Genomic DNA, 17,558 nt, shown 5'->3' on the forward strand with positions numbered 1-17,558 from the left:
TCTAGAGAGCTTACCGAACGATACGCTGGGGTTGGTACGATCACGCTGTCCTCCCCTAGCGGGGGTAATCTGTACCAAGTCGAGAATATACACATCAAATTTCTTGAATGTGATGTTGGTGGCGAGCTGGAGAATGGTTCGTAGAGGCGAGACCGTACCTCTAATTGGCCGGATCGTCCAAGAGCTCCAAGGCCAATGGGAATCCGTAGAGCCGTACAGACAGTCTCATCAAAAGCTACGCTCAGATCGGATTGTCCAATCCTTTCGAAAATGCGGAGTGAATTATGGGTGGATAGCTCCGGTGCATCGGGTCAAGCATCCACTATTGGCAATTCTCACGCGCCGGTCATCTATTGCTGCCAGGGATTGGCTGTACTGAACTATCTGTGAGAGCTCAATGCGGCGTATCTCAGCTTCGGCGGTACCGGTATAGTGGATAGTCCTCATCCATCAAAGCTGGAGTGGAGAGATGAAGCGATACGCGGGATGGAGAGATCAAAGGTTGGCCTGATTATCAATCTATGGGAGATGCCCTGATAGCCTCAGGCAGAAATATCAGTCACCTGGCTGTGGGGTGCCCTTGCCCTAACGACCCATTTGGGAGATGACTTTTTGAGTTGGGGCCGAGGCTCAGAGGGAAATCTCCGCCTACTCGATTGGGAGGAAAGAGTCTGCTGGATTTACTTCGCATGAAATACGACTACAACAACTGAGTGTTGATATTCCACCCCCTCAGCCTGTGTTCCCCTTTTTCTTGTACAAACTATCATAGGCCTGTTACAATCAACATGGCCATGAATCAAGTTCCTGGCCATAACATTTACATCGGCGGGTAAGAAGACTTCACAAATCCTCGATATTCGATACTCGCCTTGGCTACTCTCTGCCAAAGTGGGCCTTGATACTGGAACTTGGGTTTGCCGCTCTGATATGCCCCTTTGCTAACATGCTCTCCATGTGTATAGTATCTTCTGCCTCAAGAACAAAGCGGCTCTAGCTCGAGCAGATATCACTCATGTGGTTTCTGTGCTACGACTTAACCCCGCCGAGGAGACATTTGCATCCTATCAACATCTTTCCATAGATGTTGATGATGTCGAAGATGAGAACCTCCTGGAGCACTTGCCTGCCGCTGTCAAGTTTATTCAAGCTGGGTTAGACAGCGGTGGCAGTGTTCTGGTGCATTGGTGAGTCTCTCTGTTTTTGATTTTTCTGTACCCCTACTGAGGCTGGCTCTCGTTGGCCCTGTGGGCTCTGATCTCTCTGGCCGCTTCTTTTTCCCAGTAGCTGTTCATTTGTTTGTCTGCGATGGCCTCCTACGTCACCCCGCGTTGATATCAATTACGATCTGCACGTGGCTGGAGTATTCTGTGCCTCTTCATTTCCCAAGCTTTCTATTGGATGCTTTGTTTTCCCTGTTCCTCTTTGTTGTTTAAGCTTTGATGTACTTCGTGCGCTTCGAGATTGAAAACGAGGCGTGCAATCTCTGCCACATGCATCAATACCGTATAGAGAACTAATCATGTCGATCTAGTGCTATGGGCAAGTCCCGGTCCGCGACTGTGTGTATTGCCTACATGCTCCACCAACAGCCTGGCGCGCTCACACCGCAATCTGCCCTCGAGATCCTGAGGCAGTCCCGGCCACTTTGTGAACCCAATGACGGTTTCATGAAACAGTTGGAGCTCTACCACGAAATGGGCTGTCCAGATGATGTCAAGGAGAACCCAGTGTATCAGCGTTGGTTGTACCACCGTGATGTCGAGGAAAGTGTGGCGTGTGGCCGAGCCCCAGAGTTGAGGTCGGTGCGCTTTGAAGATGAGCTGCCTGTGCAGCCCAAGGAAAATAATACCGGCCGCTCAGTGGAGATTAAGTGCCGCAAGTGCCGGTACGTATCTAATCCCCAAACGGGCTACACCTGCCATTCAGAGCCATAATGAATGTTTACTAATATCCCCGATCAGGCGCACCCTCGCGACAACACCATTCATTATCAATCACGAGCAAGATAAACAGAGGGCTGCTAGAGCGAGAATACCCGCCAATACGGAATGTGCGCATGTGTTCCTCCATCCGCTCAAGTGGATGCGCCCCAGTTTATTCCCATCCTCAGTTGAAGATGGCTCAGACCCCGATGCGGATTCAACCTACGACGAATACTCCGCAGATGCCCCTTTGTCAGGCCGCCTAACTTGTCCCAACTCGGGCTGCGGGGCTAACATTGGTAAATTTGCCTGGCAAGGCATGCAATGCAGCTGTGGTGGATGGGTGGTGCCTGCCATCGGACTTGCTAAAGCGCGAGTGGACATTGCCAGCCGAACGAATGTAGCCGCACGAGGTCCAGGGGGGCCATCAGCCTTGGGTATTCGTCTGCCTCCGGGGATGCGGGCACCTGAGACTAACGATACTGGCTCTGGACGTGGCAACCTTTGAAAAATGACGTTTCTTATTCAAGATAAATGATTAAAATCAAATTTTAGTCGCATCTATGCATACAGATTTATGAGCCATGAAACAAATATTCAGCGAATTGCAACGAATACTTTTTCCTATTTTGTGATTTGTCGTTGTTTTGAGCCACCACATAGTAATCGGCGTGGTGATCGACAGGGTCTCCACATTGTCCGTGACGAATGCGATTGATCAATGCCGCAAGCCACGCGATGACTCTTTTTTCATTATGACTGTACGGAGTAGGCATCTCAGGTTTCTTTCATTTAGTAAAACCTACACCTCTGTCATGGGCCACCTGCGTCATATAGAAGCGACAATTGTCCGAAACAATTTCTCTGTAATCGTGCCTGATCTGATCGACCTACATTCGGAAGGTAACTGAGAGCATAGGGAACCATGAGGCTCCAAGTCCGCCGGTGCTCCGATCTTGATATTCATCAGCAGAGGCCTCGCGTCAGATCTTGTGGTCCGAAGGTCGCGGGGTCAGATAGTTGTTGAACCTATGCACTTGGCGCACATTGTTGCCTGATTGAGTAGTAGCCGCCTTAGTTGAATACGAAGAGGCTCTCAGACAGGGCCAAGATGACGATATCAGATATAGATAGAACAACGAGCTAGGGGCTCTGCTGACCGTTTTCTCTCGAACCATCCCTATAGTCATTCAAAGCTTGTGGGAACTGACATGAGGTTCGCAGCATCAGCCCTGTTCCTGCCTGGTAAATAAGCCTCATCTTAGCCCGTGCTCACCAGAGCTTCACCAATTGCTGCACGAAACAGCGCCTTTCGCCGGGTCTAGTTCATCTATCGACGTAGCTGCAATGGTCATCTATCATCTACAGCGACGCAAGCCTGCATAAGAATCAATGCTGATGTGGGCGATACCAAACGACAGGTCAACTGGTGGCTGACGGACGCCTCAAAGCCATCACCATCGATCTGACGATGATAAACACCGTAGTCGCTCGCCAAGGGAGCAAACATGACTCGGAATACTCAGAGTCCACAGACATTGATGCCAGGGGTAACCCGTATGAACCAGTCAACAAGAGCATGTCACCGCCGCCCTGCCGTTCGTCAGCTTTCTCAGCGCCTCCACTTCAATCCACACTCTGACCAACAGCGCCTTTTTGCGGCAATTCGGAGAAACGGGGAACGGAGAACAACGTTTATAGTTTTACAAGTTTAAAAGATCTTGGACAACTCTCATGAAATATGATCCATAGTTAATTCTTCAACTTTCCCCACGAGGGACTAGCCCCACCGGGTGCCCGGACGCGCTGTCACGGTTGTGCATCATAATCAGAGAAAAAAGCTGCAAGACTCGTGTTTCATCGCAGGATCAGCGTTGGCCAAACGCCAATGACGCTGGGATGGAACCGAGTCGGTGATGATTTGCCCCCCTTCGGGCTCCTTCAGCCTTCAGGGAGGGCGACGTTTTCCAAGGTTGGGAAGAATCAGGACGAGGGAAGGAGGCTGTGCAAAGCGGGTCGTCTTCCTGTTGCTCCCGATTGGTTTCTACGGACGCTAGCGGTGCGTATTGGTATTACTCGTTTGAGACCGTTATTACTTACGCCTTGTACGTACAAATGACTCAATGTATGGAGCCCTATGCGAGAGAGAACGAAAGATGGCCCTGGAAGTATATGTCCAATGGGAATCGGTACCATCTAGCGGGTACGGTAGGGTTGTAGGGCGTTGGTTCAGGGCAATTTATGAAATGGCACACTCGACACTAGGTAGGTTCGGAATCTTGAATAAACTCCAAAATCACCTTATTGGTCATATTATGAAAGATAACTAGTTAGTTACCTACTCATGACGGGCTTACTTTATGGTTAGGAGGCGATAGGGGGGGGTCGCTTTTGGGGCGGGTCCGCGCGATGAGCTAACCAGGCAACTATATCCATTGACAACTTTTGATTCTAGGATTCTGGGTGTTCTTAATCATCTTTGCCAGAAAGTACTCCGTACAGTATGCTCAAATAGGCAACAGTACGTCAGAACTAGCTACGGTGTTCTACTCTTTCCAAGAGCCTTCTCTTGCTATACCCGTGGACACCCGGCCACCAAGCTCTCTATACAAGCAGACCCAGCCTAAGAGTCCGCCCTATTGGTAGGCCCGTGGGCCCTGGTGGGGGTGGGGCAGTGCACTGCCTTGCAGGGGGAGCTCTCAGCTTCTAGTGGAGTCTCGACAGCCAACTGCTCCTGTAGAGGTGCAAGACCGCTGCTTCGCACTCATTACGATTGCTGATCCCGCTAGCGCTGATATCATAGTTCGCTGCCTCTCTTCAATCTTGCTCACGACAGTAGGGGCCTAGAATAATAAACTTCACACTTTTGTGATGACCCCCGACTATGTACTCGGCTGCTGTGAATCGCCTTCCATATACCTGTGACATCGTTAGCAGAGTTTAGCTGTTTGGTGGAGAGTGGCTTGTGTGGATTAGCGCCGAGTACGATAAAACGAGACAGCGACTCGCTAAGGGGCTATTGTATCTGATATTGGGTGATATTGGGTGATTAACATGCTCCGCCTACCTCATCATTCTCATCACGTTGTCACGCAGGTCGGTGCCTGTTCCTATCTCCAAATTTAGTTTAATGCGATTATAGTTTGTCGGGCTGACCCGAAGGTAAAAGCCGTGCTTGAGGAGCAGCGGAAGTAGGCGGTATTCAAATTTGAAGATCATCAGAACACTCCTCAAAGGCATGACGCTAGCTAGCTAGTCTAGCTTCATGCAGCCCAACATTTTAGGTCCATCCATCGCGCTAAGAGGAACTATGTGTCTTACAATACACTATAGTTAGCTTTGACTACTTATGTGCTATGGTCTAGGTTGGGTACTAGGCATCTATGTTCAAATGGTGATGTGCCTATTCATTTAGATGGTACCAGCGGGTACACTAAACCTGTAGGGCTAGCTTCGTAGGTTGGTGGTGTGATAACCGCGCTTGGGGACCTTGTGGGCATCATAGCGAATAGGACCCCAAACTCGAGATATTGAGCCTCATTAACGACTTAGCGGATCACAGGAGCATCGGATCCACCTCGTTATCGATAGATTATCTTAGTAGGCAGCAGGAAAGTCGGTGAAACACTGTTCATAACGTGCAAGTTGCAGCTTGGTTATTTAGCCGAAGGGCCGTCTATCGATTGAGGCTGACATCCTGACCGCGAATCCGATGGTGGGGTTAGTGACGCCAGACAACCCCGCCAAAATGATCTTGACAAGGAGTGCTACGCATGACGCGAGCTATTTACTTCAATAGGAAGTAAGCATTAGCTTTGTCACATCGACACATAACTATCGAATAGCTCAAGGCAGAGTCAGCCTTCCACAAAGCCGTCCCAATAGTCGAGCTCCTAGCACGTAGGGTCCAGCCTCGTGTCAGTGCGAAATTATAGGCAGCCTTATGTATGAAATCAAACGGAAATCTAGCCGATACCAAGATCGGCGAATACGAAAGCCAAAGCCTACTAGGGCTGACGGGGGCCGTTTTCTGGAAGGAAGAGGGGGTGGAAGGTTTGTGACAAAGAGCTACGCTTCAACGGTGACGAGCCTTTAGTGCTTATTTCCGTGCAATACAACCCCACCAAACAGGATCCGATCTTACGTCGCTCCATTCTTCCATACTCGAAGCTCCTTCTACTGTGAAAAGCGCGGTGAGAATGACCACCACTCGAGACGTGGAGAAAAAGCGGGACCGTGAGTGTTTCCTGATGAACAAGTTTTCTGTGCTATCTATGAATAGTGCCGCTACTGCTAGTCTTGTGAACAAGCCGATGTGGGAGGCCTTGCATTGGGTACGGAGTAGTAGAGTATGTACAATGATGAACTTGTAGACGAGGGTGTGATCAATGTGTGGACTGTGCTTTATCCTTTTTTTTTTCGCTTTCCACCTCTCAGCCCAACCGCAGGGCGTCAACGGGTACTTTTCTCCTCCCCGAAGGATTGGACCCCTGATCATTTCACGGAGACGGTAACCAGGATGACGGGCGTCTGCGCTGCGCGCGTGCTCGAGCCCTGCTAGCCCTGTGGTGCGGCCCACCTAATCCGGATGTCACATCGGCGCAAGCTTTGCTAGTTTTAGTACATCCCTTCCCCGCTGTGAGGACATTGGCCTTGGGATGGCCTAGACAGAGGTTTGCGGCAAAGCCACTCTTGGCATGTCGTGGACATGCAGTAGGATGAGATGGGTCTTGCTTTAAGGAATGGGCATTTGCGACGTGGTCGCATCCGTTGGCTTCCGTGATCGGGGCTCGAGAGGGGTAGACATGGTGCTGGCCTGATGAGGTGTATTCGGGATGTGAGTAGGAGTGGCTTTGTGGCGGTTGTCACTGGTTTTGTCGATGCAGTACATGCACCATATCTGGATGTGCTTCTTTAAGCGAGCTTCCAGTACTATTCAGTGTACCTCATGATACCATGACGAGTGTGAGGTGGGATTGACAAGGCTAGCCAGAAGGGAAGCATTGGCTTCGTTGGAAGATCATGAGCCATCGTGGACGTGAGAATATCGGTGTTATAGATCCTTGGTGGGAACAGAAGGGAAGAGAGATGGGTTTTTCATCCTCTCCTGATTCCGTCTAGCCATCTCGATGCCTCGTAACCGGTCGATACGCATCTGATAGAATGTCCTGTAATGTATGAGCAACAATGCAGGAAAATACGCATTGATGAACATACTTGTGTAGGGCGAAAATTCGAGGACCGTTCTCTGGCTTCGTCTCGTTCCCCTTTTTTATAGAATCGATCTAGATAGTAGGCCATTCAGTACGACTGGACCATCTTGAAGTGTGATAACTTCTCCAAGACTCACCTTCTCATCTCTTTCCTTCTCGTCATTAGTCTTGGAATCAGTGGATTCCTTATCTTTGGAGTCGTCTTTATCATTCTTTTTCCCCTTGTCCTTGTCCTTTTCATCCTTGTCGGATTGCTTCGCCCGCTCCTTCTTCCGTTTCTGTTTCTCCTCGTACTCCTTTTTAACCTTTTCAATTTCTTCAGCCATCTCCTGCTCTTTCAGCCGTGCTGCTTCGCTCTCGGCGTCAATAATGGGCGAGCAGAAGTGGCGGTCTTGGAGGTGTGCGGGGCACACATAGAAGAAGTCCTGTCGACGATGTGAGCGAACAAGGCCATGAGGGACTGATTATGGCCAGAGCTTTTTATTCGGCTGCATTGAGCATGACCATGTCTAGAGCAGCCTTACCTTGTTATCAGGCGTGATCATCACGCTGGTCGATGGCTTGTAGCAGATTAGACATGCTTTCGCAGAGGTATCTGCGACTCGGCGCAAATGATAAACGTTGGTCAAAGACATGACTGAGGAGTACCGAAGACTTTTCTCCCAGCTCTCAGTCTTAACGGGGTTTGAATTCGACGATGCTCGCAAATATCAAGGCAAGCGCAGTTGGGCTAGAAATGAGGTTATCCCGAAAGGTGCCAGGTGTCATGTGACCTGATTAGAGGGGCATCAACAACGTTCGAGGTTCTTGAGATGAACTACGATGATGGCTAGGCAAGAAGTAATTCTTAACGACAAAGTGTCGGATTACAATCCAATAATTCATTTCCTATCAAAAACGCCAAACCATGCATTTGTTCTCCCTTGAGACCAACCCCACCGGGAGATACATAAAAGAAAGAGATACTGGGCGACTGAAAACATAATAACAAATCAGGCCCCAGAAGACATTAGACCTCGAGATCATAGAGCAAACTCATCCTCCTCAATACCAGCTGCTTCCTTCGCGAGACGAAGGTCTTTGCCAGTGACACCAATATCCCGCAGATAAGGCTTGAATGCCTCCAGAAGGTCACGCAGGCCGCTCTGCAGGGTATCGAGCACCAACTCCACTTCGGGAATCTTGCGTGCTTCTGCTTGCGCCTGAGGCTGGCTAGAGGGAGGGAATTTGACGTCTGTCCAGTGTGCATCAAGTCCACCCTGGTGCACAAACGCATCGAGGGTCATGATAGTCTGGGTAAATAGGCTAACCACCGATGGAACATCAGTCTGGACTTTGCCGTACTGATCTTCATCGAGACTAGCAATCAGCATACGCGTCAAGCAATCAACGGCATCCACGATGGAGGTGAAGGAGGATTCAGGAGACCCGAAGACGACACTCGATGCTCGTTGGGCATATGTTTGTCGCAGCGGCCGACACCATTGGAGAACTTGACCGATGATGGGATGCACGTCTTCAGGCTTGTAAGTTGTGGAAGGGCCACCAGTAAGGCGCTTCAACTCCTGGGTGGAAGCTAGTAGTTTTTGCTTTCGCTCTGGGCTGAGCATTGCTGTAGAAGCCCTATCGAAGACCTCTCGGGCACGAGCCCGCGCCGTGGGTGTCCAGTCTGGCGACTGTCCATATGCTTTGGCCGTTGAGCCGAAAGCCTCGCCAAACTTCTCATGGCGAGAAGTCGCCTTTGGTGCCGTTGCGAAAACATTTTGATCCTTAGGCGCATCTGTCAGCCGTGGCAGAGTGTGTAGTTCAGGCTTGGAACCATTTGGTTGTCCAGCAGGTTTAGCACCAGGCTTAGGAGCCTTGTGGGCTTCGATCCGGTTATTAATTCCCTGGATTTCTTCTTTCGCACAAACCAGAATCTGACTCCAAGTGGAGCCGTTATCTCCATCAATTTCATTGAAGATCGTCTTCCGGCGATCAGGCTGACGTTGGCTGATAAGACCAAGTTCCCAAAGAGCAAATGCCTTGACAATGGGCTTCTTGGCCTTCAGACCTGACAATAGACTGGCATTTGGCTCCTTTGCATCTGCCGTGAGGGGCTGCCCGCGCTTCAGAGGTTCCTTGCCGAGGAAAACGGAGAAAAACAGATTGGCTGATTGCCAGCTGAGAACCAGCAAAGAGCCTGAAATGAGAGAACGAATGATCAGAGGTCCGAACCCAGGGGGGAAGAACGTGTCAGGCTGAGCCGCAGAGCGGGAAAAGCTCCAAATGAGCTTGGCGAAGTACAAAGACAAACTCCAAGCACTCTGGCGTAGGAATATAAGGTAGAGGAACGGGGTAGCTCCGGCGACAATCACGCTCATCATCAAGCCACACTTGATACGCTGCGGGAGGGCACTCTTGATGTATTTCGAGGTCGGCAGAACCTGATGTGTGCGCTGGTCGGTGGACTTCGTGGATCGTAGGGTGACGGGGACGGGGATTTGATCGTAATCGTAGTAGAGGTGGGCCGTAGCCTGGGCGCAGGCCAAGAGCAGGTGATAGGTATGAATGTAAATGGGGCGTTCGTTGAGGAGAGGCCTCTCGTGTGATCTAAACTTGGCGATCAGCAATCGTCCAATTTGAAGCTGTCCCGTATGCATTGACTTACCTGCCCCGTTTGACAATATCCAGCTGCGCCTCCTTCGAGGAGGACCAGAGATACAACTCAGTAAACCACCAAGCCGAGAAGAGATAGCAGCAGAAGGTGTGCGCAACTTGAAGGGGGAACAAGTATCGGAAGGTGCTGAGTGACGACGGCGTTGTTCTGGGACCCAAGTGCATCTGGCTAACACGGAGGACGAATACGAGGAGAACTGAAAGGAAGATCATGACGGCGCGGAGCCCGCACAGACCGATAGGGAACCATGTCCAGAAAACTAAGCATAGGAAATTGTCAGTTGGCGATATTCGAAGCGCGAGACAAAACGGACTCTCGAGTCACTCGGATGATAGGTTCGGAACACTGACAGGATGTCTTGTCGCCAATTGCGATTGAGACGACATAGCAGACGAGTAGAGAGAGCGCAGATGCATGGACAAACCGCCGGTGCAACGCCGAGGTGAGGATTCGCCGGTATGGCCGGGGTTGGGTAGCGGCGGCCATGGTGGAAGCTTGGGTGGGATGGGACTCGTGGAGGAAAAATGGATGAGGCTTAGAGCATCATCAGGGTGAGCATTCCAGGTAGCTGCGAGAGCTGTGGAAGACAACTATCGGGCCCGCGACAGTATTGGCTGGTGGGCAAGGCCAAATGCAGCTGTGTGCGACAGAGCGATGGTATCGGATTCAAGCTGAGTTCATGATGGAATATTTTGAGCATCAAAACACACCAGCCACAGATAGTCATGTGATTAATGTGGCTCATTCTATCTGTAGTGGCTGTGGCTAATCCACTTTGGCGCTAGTGCGGCAGATACGTCATGTGAGGAGTTGTCCTGCAGTCCCTGGGAAGGCAGCACTTTACGGAAGTCTCCGATAACTCTGTACCTGTCTCGGGGTCAGCATTCATTCTTTGACTACACCACACCTCCATCATGTCCTTCGACCGGTTGAACTCGCTGGAGGCCCAGCCCACTGATATGCGCCGGTCCGATGACCCGCAATATCGCGACGATCCTGGCTTCGACCATCTGGCCGAGTCGCTATCCGACCAACTGTTTACATTGACCTCCAACATCTCTCGCTTGTCTAATCAAATTGCCCTTCTCGGTACGAAACGGGATACTGAGCGTGTGCGCGAACGAGTCCACAATCTCTTGGAGGAGACCCGGGCGGGGTTCAAGGATGTAGGCGACGGGCTTAAGAAGATCCAGCAATGGGAGGACGTCAACGTATGTTATGGTCGGACTGTCTGATACCCGTCACTTCGACTAATTCCTGTACTAGCCATCTCAAAAATGGACTCAGCAAAAGTTGTCATCCGAATTCAAGGCCAGTCTGGACGAATTCCAGACCGTTCAGCGCCGCGCGCTTGAGAAACAGCGTGCATCGGCCGTCGCAGCCCGGACCGCTATTGAGGACGGAGAGCACCTATCTGGTGAGGCGGGAGTTCAACTACAGCAGCAACAGCTGGAGGAGCAGTCCCGTATGGCCAACCAGAGTGAAGTGGACTTCCAAGAATCTCTTATCATTGAGCGCGAGAACGAGATCCGAAATATCGAACAGAGCGTGGGCGAGTTGAACGAGTTGTTCCGTGATGTTGCTCATATTGTTCATGAGCAGGGAGGCCAGCTCGACATCATCAGCGAGAACGTTCAGAATGTTTCTCAAGATACACGAGGCGCCAACACCGAATTGCGCAGTGCCAGTCGATACCAGAAGAATGCACGCAACAAGGCCTGCTGTTTGCTGATTATCCTGGCAGTTATCTTGACCATTATTGTTCTTGCTGTTGTTCTTGGATAGAGTTTTATTTTGTACCTGGCCTGAGCTTGCCTTGCTATTTTGCCCTCGTCATGGCGGTCTTCTTCCCCTTTGTTATGTCTACGCACGATATCCCTGATGCATCCTACATGCCTCGGCCTTGACCGGGCTCTCCGTTTTTCTTAGTTAATGCCTCTACCGGTTTGATTTTGGCGTATGTGGAATGGAGAACATTGATTTGAGTTAGTCCCGCTCGTTCCAATGCAATGCGATATCGTACATAAGTGTTGGTTATACATGAATTATACAGTTCCTGCTTCTGGCTCCCAGTCTCTGATGCCCGTGCCCTAGGACCATCATCGACAAGTAATGTCACGAGTTGAATCCAACGGTCAGGATAGGCAGTACTTAAAGGCCAACGAAGCTGTTGAATCTCATCCTCCATCCCTCGTAGGTGTTCAGCTTTGGCCGCACGTCTAGATAGAAGCTAAGTTTGCCAGGTGCGGCATTCCCCGTCAACCCGGATGGGTTTCCATTGGCACCAGATGTTTTCCCTTGGTAAAAGTCGATAACGTATTCGACGCGTTCACCACCACAGCGCTCAACGACCCAATCATGTCGATCAAATGGACGCTGGTAGCCGAGCCATCCGTTGATTCGGGCACGTGGACTCAGGAACTGGGGATCGACTCCAAGTCCGCGGAAGGAATATAGCTTAGGTCCTCCACACTTCTTGCTGCCCGGGTCTGTGGAAGGAGCTTTCTTTTCCCAGTCGAGAATCTGTTGCCATGCGCGCTCGTTGACGGCGTTGTGGATGGGGATGATGGAAGCGACGGATGTAGCTAGTTCGGAAGCAGACGACGTTGACTCTGGAGTATTGCCCTTGCGCATCAAAGCTTCGAAGAATTGCTTTTCAGACGGATAGATCCAGTTGCCAGAGGCCTCGTCATGACCAGTTTCGGCTTCAGCATTGGACGGACAGCCATGCGATGCGGCGGATGGGGAAGATTCATAAGGCGTTGGAGATTCCTTCTTTCCTTCGGGACAAGTTGCTGCTGCTGCTGGACTACCTGCTCGGGGGATACTGCTGACTTCTCGATCTGTGGATAGTGGTCGTTGTAGCTTTGCAGAAGATTGTCCTTGTTCTTGCGCCGGCGCGGAGGATTGGGGATGTGGTGCGTTTCCGCCATTTTGTTGAAGCCAAATTTCACGGGTCTTGTGGTCAACAGGACATGTCGCCGCAGGAGGCTCTGCAGGAGCAGAGGGAGTACTTGCGCCGGCGCCCATGAGGAATGTCGAGTGTTGAGGGTGAAGGGGATGCTTGCTAATCCAGAGACTATTGAAGATCGGCGGATGAAAGTACGCGGACCCGATAATTTTGCCTTCACCGCCTGGCCCACAATATAAACGCCTCCTGCCCAACGAGGAAGTCCACCCCCTATTGATCTCATTGTTGCCAAAAGGATTCGTCGAAATCTTCTACTTCATACTTCATCCGAGTGCAATATGGCGACTCCATCTGACCAGCCCGTTTACCGGGCCACTACTACCGCCCCTGTCAACATTGCGGTCATCAAGTATGTACACTGATTGTTACCCCTCAACAACAGCTTGTCAATACTGGCCATTGCATACTAAACGCTCGTCAATTCAGATACTGGGGCAAGCGTGATACTACCCTCAACCTCCCTACCAACTCCTCTCTCTCTGTCACCCTTTCTCAGCGTTCTCTGCGCACCCTGACTACTGCCTCCGCCTCCGCCAACTACCCCGCCGAGGATACCTTGAACTTGAACGGCAAGCCGCAAGAGATCCAATCCTCCAAGCGCACCCTTGCTTGTCTCTCCAACTTGCGTGCTCTCCGCAAGTCTCTCGAAGATGCCGATGCCTCGCTCCCCAAGCTCTCTGCCCTGCCCCTCCGAATCGTCTCTGAGAACAACTTCCCCACCGCCGCCGGTCTGGCCAGTTCCGCTGCTGGTTTTGCTGCTCTGGTCCGCGCCGTTGCCAACCTTTACCAGCTGCCTCAGTCTCCGCGTGAGCTGAGCCGTATCGCCCGTCAGGGCTCGGGCTCTGCTTGTCGGTCCCTGATGGGTGGCTACGTCGCCTGGCGCACCGGTGAGCAGGCGGACGGCAGCGACAGCTTGGCCGAGGAGGTGGCTCCTGCTTCCCACTGGCCGGAGATGCGCGCTCTGATCCTGGTGGTCAGCGCCGAGAAGAAGGACGTTCCTAGCACTGAGGGTATGCAGACTACCGTGGCTACTTCAGACCTCTTCGCTACTCGGGCTCAGTCCGTCGTTCCTGAGCGTATGGATGCCATTGAGGCAGCTATCCGTGACCGTGACTTCCCCAAATTTGCGGAGATCACCATGCGTGATTCGAACACTTTCCACGCCACCTGCTTGGACTCGTGGCCCCCTATTTTCTACATGAACGACGTCTCCCGTGCTGCCGTCCGCCTTGTTCACGACATCAATCGTGCAGTCGGCCGTACCGTGGCCGCTTATACTTTCGATGCTGGCCCCAACGCTGTTATTTATTACGAGGAGAAGGACTCAGAACTTGTCGCTGGTACGGTCAAGGCTATCCTCGGCGCTAGTGCGAGCGGCTGGGAGGGTCCCTTCTACGAGGACCTGGCCAACCTTACCGCCCCCGGCGTCGCTCTCGACAACATTGACTCGCGTGTTCTGGACGTCCTGAAGAGTGGCGTGAGCCGTGTCATTCTGACCGGTGTTGGCGAGGGCCCCGTTACTGTCGAGGATCACCTGGTGACCGAGACTGGAGAGATCGTCACCAACTAGGAATTGTTTGGATGAAAATTTAATGATAAAGCCATCTTGCTCAGACAACTTGGAAGATACCCCGATTCCCTTTTGCAAAGGGCTAATTCAATCCTGTTGTCGAAAAATACGATGCAGATCTCTTTCATTGTATCTATGTTGCGCTAGAACATAATCCACGACATGATATTTCGGATATTTGTTGACTTTTCCATTTCTTTGCATAATCATTGACAAGTGCAATCCAATATAGCCAAAGAGATTGGGCTTCTCAGGGCTAGTTACTTGTCTCAAATTAATCATTATTTCGTCTGTCCTCGTACTTGTTTGCCAAAAACAACTCTTTGGCAACGCTTTCTTTCTCTTGCATTCCCCCTATCATTCTAGGAGCTTTTGGCCCCGAATAGAAGAAAAATACTAGAAACACGCACTAGAGTCACGGTGACTTCTTAAATACTGCAGCCCTTCCCTACCTAATCCAAGGCTAGCTTTACTTGCTATGGAGGCCCGTCATTGGATGATATATTCTGACCTTCCACCAACAGCCGATCTTCATTTTTCTCTGTAGATAGTATAGATCTGAAACAATAAAGGTCAACATTGATACAGTGAGACTTGTCAATCTGGGATGTACCCATGAACAGAAGGTAGAACACTGAGCGAAGGAGTTTTTCAATTATCCATTTTGAATGCAGAGATTGTATTGAGTAGAAAATACCGAATCCGCCTGAGACGTATACACCTTTTAGAAAAACAAGACTTTCAATTTCCATCTAACAATCTCAATTTCATTACACAAATGAAGCTACCAACCCAACCGCCGCCGCCGCAAGAGGTAAATATCCTCGAACAGCATTAAGAGTGGTCCACTTCTCAATTAACCTCGACGTCTCCGTATCAGAGATCTCAGGAGCAGACTTGGCCTTTTCCAACAACGCATCATTGGTACTTTTCATCGTAAGAATCGTATAAGGTACGATGCCGAGCGTCAAGACAGCAGCCACCGAAAAAAGTCCAGAGCGACTATATGCCGTCTGTTTGAACAAGGGGGCACCGGATCGCACAGACCAGGCCAGATAGAAGAACGAGGCTGCGACAGCGGCTGCAATGGGTGGATTTTGATTCTTTCCATTCTCAAACATATTCCTCCATTGCTTGGCGAGGGTTGCTGGGTGGACGTTGTCTTCGCGGCGGGAACGCAGTAGTGCAGGTGTGACGTTCATGCTAAGGGCGGCAATGTTTCCTGTTGATAGTCAATAATAGTCAGCTTGTAAGTAGCTGGGTGGAGGAAGAGAGCAATCGGCTGCATATATAATGCATCTCTGTATGCATCTCCGTGCCCGGGTAGGATTGTGATTTGGAGAGGGGAAGAAGCAAGTACATACCTGACAGCCAAGCGGCGCCGGAGATGCCAATAGCCTGCGCCAGTCGGAAGCCGGAGGGATAAGAGGCCATAATTCTGTCGGTTGATAGGCTGTGATTCAATAAAATAAATTGAAGAAGTAATATGAATTGTAGACATTGACTAGCCTGCCAGTTTTATAAGCGCAAGACGCCCCTACATTGGTGGAACCCCTTCGGGGCCGGAAGATGGCACGGTGTTTAGGTGGGCAGATTTTTAAGCTTAGCAAGAGGCAGGGCGTATTAGAACTCCTTGAATGACGCGCTACTCATTAAGTTACTTTGTCAAGTGGGTAAGTGGGTAGTTAGTCTGTGATTCAATTGGGCAGGGGACGTCGTAGCCTGCGCCCGTTGAGGCTCCGCTAGAGGGGTCGGTCTTTGGCGGACTTTGACGGGTTTTGGGCCCCCGAAGTACTCTTGTCTCGGAGGCTGCAGGATCAGTTTAAACAAGAATCATAAAGAGGAACTATTATTTTTTGTACTTTAATTACTATTATACTCTTTTTCCTACTTCTTATCACCTTTACCAATTTGTATATAACAGCATTTCACAGCAGCAAATATGGCATCGCGTTTATCCTGGCAATCGCTTCGAGCTCGTCCAGCTCTCTTCTCTACCGTCGCAGTCGCAGGAATCGGAGCTTACTACGGCACTCGGTCTTTTCTCTTACCGATGGGACACGCCGAGTCTCCAGAGGTTCCCAAGATCTTTGGCGGCTTCGGTTTCACGACATTACGCCTACAAGATGTCAAGGTGGTCAATCATAACACCAAACGTTTGGTGTTCGAGTTTCCCGACCAAGATGCGAAGAGTGGCTTATCATTGACTTGTATGTTTCATGCGTCTAATTAATAGATCATTCTGTACTGATATTCATCCCTTTTTAGCGGCCCTACTTACATATTCTTGGCCCAAGGGGCAATGGTTCCCCGTCCTACGTCCCTACACACCCATTAGCGATCTAAGTATAGATCCCTCTCATTCCCCGAGGAGACTATTTGCTCATGAAATCATATATAGACCAGACCGGTTCAGTGGAGCTAATGGTCAAGCACTATCCCAACGGAAAAGCCAGCAGCCATCTACACTCCCTCGCACCGGGTGATACGCTCACATTCGCTGCCACCCTCAAGGGTTTCCCATGGATACCCAACAAATACTCCCAGGTCTACCTCATCGCAGGTGGCGCCGGTATTACGCCAATCTACCAACTCATCCAGGGCATTCTCAATAATCCAAACGACCAAACAAAAATCAACCTCGTATTCGGCGTCAATACCAAGCAAGATTTGTTACTCCGCGAGGAGCTGGAGGAGTACAAGAACCGGTTTCCAGGGCGATTCAACTATATCTACACCGTGAGCCATCCGAAGGAAGAAGATTCGTCTTTACGGAAGGGTTATGTCACCGAGGAACTTTTGCGAGATGTGATGCGTGGTGCGGATAAGGATACACATGTCTTTGTGTGTGGGCCTCCTGGGATGGAGAATGCTTTGGTTGGCTCGAGGAGGAGTCCTGGGGTTTTGGGCCGGTTGGGATTTTCCAAGGATCAGATTTACAAGTTTTAGGAGAGGGTTCATATTTTCTGTATTATACTAGACATAGACATATTCTCTGTATGTGAAGGACATCTTCACTCGCTATTATGGGCTTATTTTGTCACCTTTATCTTCTCGCTCTGCTCGATTAGGAAGGATTGAGTTGGAATATTGAACGCATAACATCTACCTATTGCTTCGATCACTCGTACTCTGAATATAGCGAATATACCTTTCCAATTCTACGCGTTATCGGTTCGCAAGTCTGCTACACTCCACGTCAAATATAAAACAAGTCGTA

The 17,558-nt window shown here is 50.4% G+C and overlaps 8 protein-coding genes across 8 annotated transcripts; 4 read left to right on the plus strand and 4 right to left on the minus strand.

Annotated features, from left to right (window-relative positions):
- Positions 1 to 788: 788 nt before the first annotated feature.
- On the plus strand, positions 789 to 2,433 carry dspC (dual specificity phosphatase YVH1; the record flags this gene model as incomplete). The annotated part of the gene is made up of 4 exons (XM_056700982.1): positions 789 to 832; positions 966 to 1,187; positions 1,535 to 1,888; positions 1,965 to 2,433. 4 exons carry the CDS (start codon positions 789 to 791, stop codon positions 2,431 to 2,433), a joined length of 1,089 nt encoding a protein of 362 aa, XP_056553045.1.
- A 4,545-nt stretch (positions 2,434 to 6,978) lies between these two features.
- Positions 6,979 to 7,773, minus strand: N7496_008064 (AAA-ATPase Vps4-associated 1 family protein; the record flags this gene model as incomplete). The annotated part of the gene is made up of 4 exons (XM_056700983.1): positions 6,979 to 7,093; positions 7,143 to 7,192; positions 7,276 to 7,563; positions 7,663 to 7,773. The coding sequence occupies 4 exons, from the start codon at positions 7,771 to 7,773 to the stop codon at positions 6,979 to 6,981; spliced, it is 564 nt and encodes a 187-aa protein (XP_056553046.1).
- Positions 7,774 to 8,160: 387 nt separating this feature from the next.
- On the minus strand, positions 8,161 to 10,283 carry N7496_008065 (nucleoporin NDC1; the record flags this gene model as incomplete). The annotated part of the gene is made up of 3 exons (XM_056700984.1): positions 8,161 to 9,730; positions 9,789 to 10,056; positions 10,148 to 10,283. The coding sequence occupies 3 exons, from the start codon at positions 10,281 to 10,283 to the stop codon at positions 8,161 to 8,163; spliced, it is 1,974 nt and encodes a 657-aa protein (XP_056553047.1).
- A 428-nt stretch (positions 10,284 to 10,711) lies between these two features.
- N7496_008066 (SNAP receptor PEP12) lies at positions 10,712 to 11,582 on the plus strand (the record flags this gene model as incomplete). Its single annotated transcript, XM_056700985.1, has 2 exons — positions 10,712 to 11,008; positions 11,064 to 11,582. The coding sequence occupies 2 exons, from the start codon at positions 10,712 to 10,714 to the stop codon at positions 11,580 to 11,582; spliced, it is 816 nt and encodes a 271-aa protein (XP_056553048.1).
- A 366-nt stretch (positions 11,583 to 11,948) lies between these two features.
- On the minus strand, positions 11,949 to 12,827 carry N7496_008067 (cytochrome c1 heme lyase CYT2; the record flags this gene model as incomplete). The annotated part of the gene is made up of 1 exon (XM_056700986.1): positions 11,949 to 12,827. One exon carries the CDS (start codon positions 12,825 to 12,827, stop codon positions 11,949 to 11,951), a length of 879 nt encoding a protein of 292 aa, XP_056553049.1.
- Positions 12,828 to 13,046: 219 nt separating this feature from the next.
- Positions 13,047 to 14,338, plus strand: mvd1 (diphosphomevalonate decarboxylase MVD1; the record flags this gene model as incomplete). The annotated part of the gene is made up of 2 exons (XM_056700987.1): positions 13,047 to 13,117; positions 13,195 to 14,338. 2 exons carry the CDS (start codon positions 13,047 to 13,049, stop codon positions 14,336 to 14,338), a joined length of 1,215 nt encoding a protein of 404 aa, XP_056553050.1.
- A 770-nt stretch (positions 14,339 to 15,108) lies between these two features.
- Positions 15,109 to 15,772, minus strand: N7496_008069 (anthrone oxygenase family protein; the record flags this gene model as incomplete). Its single annotated transcript, XM_056700988.1, has 2 exons — positions 15,109 to 15,560; positions 15,703 to 15,772. The coding sequence occupies 2 exons, from the start codon at positions 15,770 to 15,772 to the stop codon at positions 15,109 to 15,111; spliced, it is 522 nt and encodes a 173-aa protein (XP_056553051.1).
- Positions 15,773 to 16,280: 508 nt separating this feature from the next.
- Positions 16,281 to 17,287, plus strand: N7496_008070 (cytochrome b5 reductase family protein; the record flags this gene model as incomplete). Its single annotated transcript, XM_056700989.1, has 3 exons — positions 16,281 to 16,548; positions 16,607 to 16,684; positions 16,740 to 17,287. The coding sequence occupies 3 exons, from the start codon at positions 16,281 to 16,283 to the stop codon at positions 17,285 to 17,287; spliced, it is 894 nt and encodes a 297-aa protein (XP_056553052.1).
- Between the last annotated feature and the right edge of the window lie 271 nt (positions 17,288 to 17,558).

Source organism: Penicillium cataractarum, assembly GCF_028827025.1.
Source record: "Penicillium cataractarum strain IBT 29864 chromosome Unknown utg000007l, whole genome shotgun sequence".
Taxonomy (NCBI): Eukaryota; Fungi; Ascomycota; class Eurotiomycetes; order Eurotiales; family Aspergillaceae; genus Penicillium; species Penicillium cataractarum.